This window comes from Limulus polyphemus, unplaced genomic scaffold (assembly GCF_000517525.1).
Source record: "Limulus polyphemus unplaced genomic scaffold, Limulus_polyphemus-2.1.2 Scaffold1528, whole genome shotgun sequence".
Classification (NCBI taxonomy): Eukaryota; Metazoa; Arthropoda; class Merostomata; order Xiphosura; family Limulidae; genus Limulus; species Limulus polyphemus.
In genome coordinates this window covers 172,718-182,529 of record NW_013667138.1, presented here as the reverse complement: position 1 = coordinate 182,529, position 9,812 = coordinate 172,718, and the positions used below count along the sequence as shown (strand labels likewise).

Here is a 9,812-nt window from a genome sequence, read left to right as displayed (position 1 = left end):
CGAATGTAATGTGTGTATAGACAGTGAGTAATTGAACTGCAGTCAGAGAGCACGAGAGACGTTACAGCATTTGTTTAGCGCGATTGTTGAAGTTGAGTGTATTGGTGAAGTTATATTCGGGAAGAATAAACCAGTTTTATTAAGAAAGGACTTGTGTCGCTTAAGTTTCGTCGGAACGAAGTTACGGAAAATCAATTAACAAACAGAGATGTAACAGTATGTAAATCAATATAGTAAGTACAATGATCAACTAAGAACTCTTATGATGCTAAATATCTTGCAGGGAGGTACATAAATTAGCTTGTTTCATAGTAAGAATAATGTGGTTGTTGTTTTTCAGTGTTAGCTGAACCAATATATAGTATAAAAACCATCACACAAACTGCACTGTAGCAATGGTGAAATATATTCTTATATAAAAGGTATATTCTGAGGTAGACCTATGCAGAGGAGATATGCCATTAATTATCTGATTTAACCTCCATTTATGCATGGACCTAACATACTAACTTTACCAAATATCATAACAGTTTTCCTACTGTTAACTTTTCCATGTACTTATCATAAATTCCCCAACTTTTAGCTGTATAAAGTACCACAAGTTTTCAGTTGTTAATTAGCCTCACCAGTGGTTATACATTTCCAACTGTTAATTTAATTGTGTAACATAATATCACATACAGACAACAAGGAGTCATTTGTTTCTTCAAGGCTACCCCTGCATACCAAATGATGAGCATAAGTAAAAATGTAAACCCATATTTTTATTTGCTTTATCATAGTAGTTTTCCAACTATCATTGCAGTTTCATATGTGGTAACCTTACCATTTATCATTACATATCCTAGCTGTTATCTTTACCAATTACCACAAATTAAGCAGTTTCCCAGCCTTTAGTTTTATAAGTTACTATAACTTATAACAAGATGATACCTTTAAAGGTTTTTCAACTGTTACCTTTACCAGTTACTGTGTTTTTTTATTTAAAATAATAAAGCTGAGACTAGAATTGCTGATAAGATTGAAATGTTTGTTTTTACAATGAAGCTATTGATTTACTTTGTTTTACCACTTAAGGTGTTGCTATTGATGATGGAGAAAAAACATCCATTATCCGTCAAAGTGGAAAAGTCAAAATGCTGGAGGATAAAATTTGGAGTGAGTCTCTAATTTTACAAATGGAAACTTTTGAGATAGTGCAGACCTGATTTGTAGTAACTGTTGAACAGAATTTAATAAATTTAAGGTCTTGCAGATACATCTTTTAAACATTTTTTTCTGTACCAATAATACATTTTGGGAGAAAGTTTATGGAAATAACAGGCAGTTTGTTAGACATTCTAATATTGAAACTGAAATATTAGTATTGAATTCAGTATAATTTTACAATGTACTAGTATCAAAATAATTTAATTATACTGCATAAAAGGACTTATTTTTTTAATAATCTAGTTAACAAATAAATGTAGTTATGAAGAAATGTACTTACATGTATATTTATTTAGTATAAATAAAATACTATAATCATTTTATTACATCCAAAAAATCAAAATACCATTAGGAATATTAATATAATTCTAGGAATTAACTTTATTTGCTGGTTGTAAGAATATGTCTTGAAATTCATTCTCTTTGATTGCTGTATAACATGTAAACATTTTATTAGTGTTATGTTTCATTGCATGTTCTGAATGTATATAATATTTTCCATTTGCTTTGTGTTAATTACTTTTGTAACAAACCTTATATATTAAAAGTTTGGTATTAATTTTCATATAATATTAAATTTTGTCTAAAAACAGAATGTTATTAAACTTTCTTTTAGCTGATACCTGCACCAAATTGATTAAGTGTCTTGGTATTTTTTATTGTAAGTGTTTAAAAGTATACTAAGAAGGTAATTACTCAGATATGACTCGTTCCTTAGATCTTGAGAATTTTGATTTCGACAAATCTTTTGACATACACGTGGGAATTGCCCACACTCGCTGGGCTACACATGGTGCTCCAAGTGATTTGAACAGTCACCCTCAGCGATCAGATGAATCAAATGGTAACAAAAACCTGTTTGTTAATTACATAAAACCTAACTGAAATATATTCAATATAAAAGATTATGGTTTACAAAATTGTATATTTGATGATATTTGTTGAATCTCCAGCAAATTAGCAGAGATTTTCCATTATGCTTGTTGTAAGTATTTCTTTATCAAGCTTTTGCTTGCTAACTTTAAAAAATAAAAAGAAGTATTATGCTTGAAAATGAATAAAGGCAAATACTTATGATTTTAAATCAAATATGGTATTGTACGATTTTTTGATACAATATCATTCTCCCTTTGTGACCTCTAATTACCACTGCACCAAAGTTTGAAGTAATATATTCTATGCATTACACCACAAACATTACATTACAAACAAGTTAACATATAATCTAAATGTGATTTTGGAGGAGGAAAGATGTATTTGAACTAATGTATTTTTAAAGTACTTTTAATGTGAAGTAGGTGTTAAGTCAGTTGTGATTACTAATATCAATTATATCTGGGCTCTTTCAGAATTTGCTGTTGTTCATAATGGTATAATAACCAATTATAGTGACATCAAACAGTTCCTGGTAAGTTAGAGCACATTTATGTAGCTAATTCCATATCACTTGCAACACTTGACGTATGTTTCATTCAATATTCTTAGAAAATCTTATCTTTTACATCATTTTAACATTCTGAGTTAACTAAAATGTTGTATTTATGGATACACACAAGTGTATGATTGAAATATATATTGTTTTAGGTTAAGCTCTAAAACAGAATACATCTACATGTTTTAGGTTAAGCTTTAAAACAGAATACATCTACATGCATAACATTTTAAGATATTACTTAACATTATATTTTTCAGTATTGAATGAACACTTCAATTTTTTTTTACTTTTTTAATTGTTTAATTGATAAAACTAGATTTTTTTGGTATTTATTGTATATATATATTTAAATGAGTCAGTTGAAAGTATGTCCTAATTTATGTATTTAGCACAATGTTGCATAATGATATGATTTGGGTCAGCCAAAAGCAGTTGTATTAAGAGAGAAAAATATATGTGAAAACAAAAATGTTTAGGAAACTGTCCATAGCTTTGAATAGTTATAATGATGAAAAAATTTCTCCCTCTTAAAATTGGTCAGCGTCAACACATGTTTAGGTGTCAATTCATTTATAATATTTTAAATGATCACAGAATTTGGCATTATTACTTTATTATTTATATATTTACATACAGTGTAATATTTTAAGAAGCATCTAAAGTATAAGACCTAAGAGACACTATGAATATTTCAATGTTCACTTGAGGAAAAAGTAAGCTAATTGTTTGCTTTGCCTTATTTGTATAAAACTAAAAACTATCTTGAATTTCCAGCTGAAAAAGGGGTATAAATTTGAATCAGAAACAGATACTGAAGTCATAGCAAAGCTGATAAAACATATTCATGATAATCACCCAAGTTTGTCATTTAGGGAACTTGTTGAACAAGCTATTCAACAATTGGTAAGAAATGTTTACATTGTACAGCTTAATTCACAGGCTTTCTTATTGTTGTATTTTTAGGTACATAATTATTAGAAATATGCCAGTGTCTTCACAGATAATTCATAATCGAATTATTAAAACATGTATTATTATACTTATCATGAAGATAATAAGTTATTAAAAACAAAATATGTATCTCTAAGATTTATTTTCATTATTTTATTTTATTTTACATTCAGTCAATTTTAAATTATAACTTAGCTTATCATTGTATTAGTTCAATAAAGTGTTTAAGTCACTTGACTAGTTCATTTTTTTTTTTCAGAACCTTACATTGATGTACATAGCTGGTCAGTAGATGTTTCAAACAGATGTACATGCACTTTTAGAATGTATCTTTCTCCATTAGACTAAAAATAAAATTGTAACCACGTAATATTTTTTTCTTGTAAAAAAGTGAAATAAAAATTTCATCCTTTAGATTTTACTAATTAATATTTACTACTTAACAACTGCTACTAACTTTATTTTAGGAGGGTGCCTTTGCATTGGTTTTGAAGAGCACTAAATATCCAGGTCAATGTGTTGCCACAAGGTAAGACTCTTTAATCATGTTAAAAAAAAGCATTACAACATTAAAGCACAAAAAGTTATTTAAGCTTTTTACTATACTTTTGCCATTTAAAGTAACTTAACCCATTTCTTGATAACTTGATGCCTTGATAACTGAGGCACCCTCCATGTTTCAAAAAATCTTTATTTGAGTTAATTAGAGCAAACCATTTCAAGATATATTTGTAATTATTTGCTCAAATTTATTTGCATGTTATTATGTATGACAATTTGTGCTCTGTAAATGGCATTGAAAATGTGATTTGTGCTGATTTCTTTTAGATTTATTCTAAATTATGTATCATAAATACTGGAGAAAAGCATTTTCCTGGACCTTACTGTTGTTTCATTGAAATAATATATATATATTTAGTATATTTTGTACAGGAATATAATTACAGATAATAAAGAACTTTTGTTTCATTAATATATAAGTATAGGCTATGAAAGAACAAAATATAAAACCTGACTTTTTTTAGTTCATTTCCAAATATAAACCTTGACATGACAGGGGTTCATTTAAATATCAAAACTCCATAAAATGAAATATACAACCAAAATGTGTGAGATATTCAACAAAATGTTACTATATTATTATTTCTCATTACAAAAAATATCCCACCATGGTGAGTAATTTTTTTTTAATTAGATATGTTTAGACCCTTTAAAAATACATCTAGTAGTCATAGAGTGTTTGTGAACAATTGTATTATTTTGTCTTTATTCTGCTCAGAAGATGATGAATATATTTAATTACTAGCAGTTAAATTCACACATAGTAAAGTACATTTAAAGATAAAGTAGTCAAGAACTAGACATTTACAAGTAAGGGAAAGTGAAGTAATATGTATTAAGATTGCATAATATTTATAAATTATTTCTTTTACTTATTACAAACACAAATGGCCAGGTGGTTAGGGTGCTTGTCTCACAATCTGAGGGTCATGGATTCAAATCCCCATCCCACCAAACATGCTTGCCCTTTCAGCTGTGGGGGCATTATGATGTAATGGTCAATCCCACTATTCATTGATAAAAGAGTAGCCCAAGAGTTGGAGGTGGGTGGTGATGACTAGCTGCCTTCCCTCTCGTCTTTCACTGCTAAATTAAGGACGGCTTGTGCAGATAGCCCTCGTGTAGCTTTGCGCAGAATTCAAAACAAACACACAGTATAAACATAATTATTATATTTGAGGATGTTACACAAGCTTAACCCTCATCAGTAATCCTGGGGTCCACATGGACCACAACAACTTTCTCAGTTGTATATCTTTTTACATAATCATTACAAATTTATATCAATTCATGTAATTGTCAAGCAGAAACCCTGGATTGATATCACTATTGTTTTCAAAACAGGCAGACGGAGTACATAGCTGTAATCTAATATTTATCTGGATCCCATGCTGACCCCATACTATCACTGACCATCACTATACATGCAGTTTACCAAACAAATTTCTAAATGTTTATTTCACTATATAGGCTGTTTTAGAGGATAATTCATCAGAGTAGTACAGTATCATCTCATCTATTTGCTTATAGAATCATTGTGGTAAGCTTGTATGCACATCTCATTCCTCAACAAGTGTTCTTTGTGATGACTGCTTATAATGCCCTATTTTATAGAAACCTTGTTTGATAATTGTTGTAAATAATCTGCATATTGGATTTTCAATTCATAACCTACTATAAGGAAACACTTGAGTTGGGGTCTCATTGGACTCAAGGTGATCCAAAACGTACACTTTCAGTTTTCTTTGAGTTGAATTTTGCAGTATTGTGGTAATCTCATCAAATATTGGTGGATAATGACTTGAATATAGGACTATAATAAAACTTCAACATTTTTTGATACACTGTTTGTATAACAAATGGTTTAATACTGCTTATTTGTATACTGAGGAACAATGTAATTTTGTAATTTCTTGTTCACGTTGCATGCTAATTATAATACAACGTGTAGTGCAATTACTTTTTGGAATTTCAATCCAGAGCTTACTATAATGGTAATTTTATGCTGAGGTCTGGTTGGACCCCAGGTATTCCACAACATAACTTTTCAAAGGTGTGTTGATGAGGGTAAAAATAAAAGACAACTGTTTTTACACATTATATCATATCTTTTATGTTTTCGTTATTTCTATCCCACTTTTCAAGTTTAGAACTTCATTGAAGATTTAATTTTATTAATAATTTTAAAATCTAGTTTTTTGTGCTTTTGTTTATATGAAGGTATGTCACCCTCTGTCAAGAGAAAAATACCACTGGTTGCAAATTTAGGGTATAGTAATAAACAATTTTTCATAAGGATTATTCTTTGTTATTCAGCCTTATCGATTGTTTGTTTTTCTAGTTGTACTTTTTAACAAAGATATGGTTATATTAATCTTTCAGGCGAGGAAGCCCTCTATTGGTGGGAATTAAAAGTAAAAATAATCTGGCAACAGACTACATTCCTGTTCTCTTTAGCAAGGGTAAGCTTATAATAACAATCTGAAATAAAGGTTATTTGTTATCATGTTAATTTTTTTAAATTCGTATTGTAAATGTTATATTGGGTTCTTGTTCTAGTTTATTCATATATTCAGGTTGGCTCTCAGCATAAGCTGTTCCTTTCAAACAGGATGCATACAAAACATATTTTAATATCTATAAGAACAGTAGGTTTCAAGTTTATATTGTACTTCAGTTCTTGAGCTTTATGAAAAATAATTTAAATTTTCTGTATGTATAAGGTTGCATGAGTATAAATTATTGTTTTACTTGTGGTCTTTGTTTGATGTATGTGATAGTAAAATTGTATTATAATTAAAACTTTTAACTAATAAAACATCCTTGATACAAAAAAAGTAACAAATGTATACCCAATAAACACCTGACGAATACTGGAAATGGTTGCTCATTTCCTATTAACTTCACTCCTTTCTCAGTGCAGTTAGTTATACATTGTCCTTCTTCTGAACTTGTATCTAGCATTAGTGCATTTTGAATACTTTAAGTGCATCTTAAGGATAGCAAATTTCAATGTTTCTATTGGAGACTTTGCAGACAGGGAGGGTTGTACATGTTTACAAGATTTAAATCTAAAACGAAATTACAATTAACACATTCATGGCGTAAGTGATTTCTCTAATTATGGTATAGGAATGTAAGGCCTCATTTTGAACTATGCCTTAGATACAGCTAATTTTATGGCTTTATGTTAGGTTTTACTACAGAATGACTGCATTGGAAACTTTCTCTTGAGTGCACCACTGGTGATACATGACGTTCTGTCTTTATCCATTTAAGTTTTGGCAGTCATGTGCCACTGGTGATGCACACTATGATTTAAGTAATAATAATCAAATGATCATGATATTTAATTTTTTTTTTTTCTCAGCCTAATCTTGTCGTTTTTTTAGATGAATTATGAATATTTCATAATTTTATGGGCGTAAAAAAGGGACATCAGATAAAATAATCCCTACTATGGTGGATAATAGTTCTATCCTTATTATATTACAATCTTAATAACAGTTTTCTTTTTTATGAAAGAAGTCTTAATTAATGTTTTTTTACTTCAATTACTCACAATGAAAAAATCTCTAGATGTAATTTTAAAATAAAAAGTGATTTAACATTGTAAATTTGTTTTATTTCAGTTGTGCTTTCAACATGGCATCCGTGCTTCACCAGTGGTACATGATGGAAGGCATGGCTTTATTATAGCCATCCATATAAAATAAATGCTTTGTATAGGACTTTGAAGATATGAGATACAATTATATCTTACGGATGCTGTGTATCACGGGTGGCTCACGACGTCCAACAGAAAACATGCATATGTACCACTGGTGGCGCACAATGCCATGAACGTGTTAAGTAAGGAGGAATATTCTTGTTTGTAGGACTCATGTAATACAAATTAAAGCAGACCATGCAGAGTGAAGAATTTTTGAAAAAAAACTGAAAAAACCATCTTATACATTACATAAAAAAATAAAGCCCCCAAAAAAACTATTTTAGAAACTTAGATAAAACTCAGAAATAGATAAGTTTAAACACCCAAAAATGAAATTAATAAGAACTAAAGAACAGAAGCCCTATATGTAAAACACAAATAGTAACTTACTAGTATGTTGTAACATGTAGCATACAAATTATTTGTAGTTACTTTTTATTTTATTTTTACCATATACTTTGCAACAGCTTGCATTAACAAGCTTTTTGCCAGTGTACTATATTTTTCAATAGAAATGTAATTGTATTATGGGATTGCTGTGGGCCAGTTGTATGACAGCTGTTTTCTGGGATATGTGTATATGAAGCTTGATATTGATGCTGACTCATGGTATGATTGCTGAGTTGTTTATTTAGCTACAACATGTTTTTGTTTTGTATACAATATAGAATTGATGCTTGCTCATATTATACTGGCCAAGTCTTTGTTTTTCTATAATATATACTTTTGCAGTGTGGAATAGCTATTGGTTTGCAAATTCCTTGAGTTATTTTGTTTCCCTGCCATTGCTTAATGTGGTCATTAACCCGATGACTACCGGCTACTAACTTTCTTAGTAGGCAATGCAAGTGTGAGGGCAATATCATTTGTGAATTGAAAAAATGATAGAGAACTTATCTTTTAATGGATTTCTGATTTTATTTTTATAGATAGTAGCCTAACATTCAATTATTTGTACAAAATTGTATTATTTAATGAAGTTTAAAGAGGAATTTAATGAAAAAATTCCTAAAATACGTTTTAGACTGTAAATAAGTGCCCTCTAAGAAGAAATGTTTTTTCAAAAATTTTTTTAAGATATTTCCTTTCACTTCAGCACTGGTCCTGCCATCTATAATTGGTATCTAAACCTTTTTCTAGTCTGTTTTCTTTATAAAACTGCGTCTGGGCATGTTAAACCTCAATTGTAAAACCTTTAGCCAGTCCTAGTCGAAAGTGTCAATTTCAGTACCAATTATTCCAATTGCTGTATCTCCCATTTGACAAATTATAGGATGATAAGGAAAGTACATGATGAAACGTTGTTCTCTGGATTTTACAATATGAATGTGGGTGGTGCTTATCATAGTAACTGCCATTTTATGTAGAGGTTGTATTTAGTACTGGCCAATAGGGCTTTTCTATAAGTGTTAGAAAAGTTGCTTCTGGAAAAAACTGCATGGGATATACGTGACTTTTATTTTTTTTATATAGTAGCTTAAGTCATGCTGCATGGTATATCCATTTATATTAATCATTATATTGAAAAATTAACTCAAAATAGATATATTTTTTAGGAAAGAAGTTGATCCACGATTGTTAGGGTTAAGAGTTACCGAGTGGCGAGTGCAAAGTCTTTACATGAATTAGACTCAGGACTTTGAATTGAAAGAGTTTGTGATTTTTTATATTCTTTTGAATTTAAATTTGTAGTTTTAGGCTCAATAATTTACCATAATTTTATATTTAGTTCATAATAATAATATGATTCAGTATTTAGAATGATAAACTTGTGTGATTTGTACGTAATACTACTAGTACCAGTACCACAAAAGAAATTTATAATATTCCTTCTTACAATCTTTGCTTTGTAGTAAGACCCACATTTCTGTTGTTATTGCATTACAATTAAAACAGTCTAACTGATATATATATATAGTTTATTCTGATATTTTGCAAATGGTT

General features: G+C 29.4%; 1 protein-coding gene across 2 annotated transcripts in view; it reads left to right on the top strand.

Annotated features, from left to right (window-relative positions):
- LOC106463953 (glutamine--fructose-6-phosphate aminotransferase [isomerizing] 2-like) overlaps positions 1 to 9,812 on the top strand; it is a 101,912-nt gene that overhangs the window by 45,505 nt on the left and 46,595 nt on the right. For both annotated transcript variants that reach the window (XM_022391588.1, XM_022391587.1), the window contains exons 3-8: positions 1,078 to 1,158; positions 1,928 to 2,053; positions 2,559 to 2,617; positions 3,419 to 3,547; positions 4,063 to 4,124; positions 6,539 to 6,618. In XM_022391588.1, the coding sequence (XP_022247296.1) occupies positions 1,078 to 1,158; positions 1,928 to 2,053; positions 2,559 to 2,617; positions 3,419 to 3,547; positions 4,063 to 4,124; positions 6,539 to 6,618 (537 nt within the window). The remainder of the gene's footprint in view (positions 1 to 1,077; positions 1,159 to 1,927; positions 2,054 to 2,558; positions 2,618 to 3,418; positions 3,548 to 4,062; positions 4,125 to 6,538; positions 6,619 to 9,812) is intronic.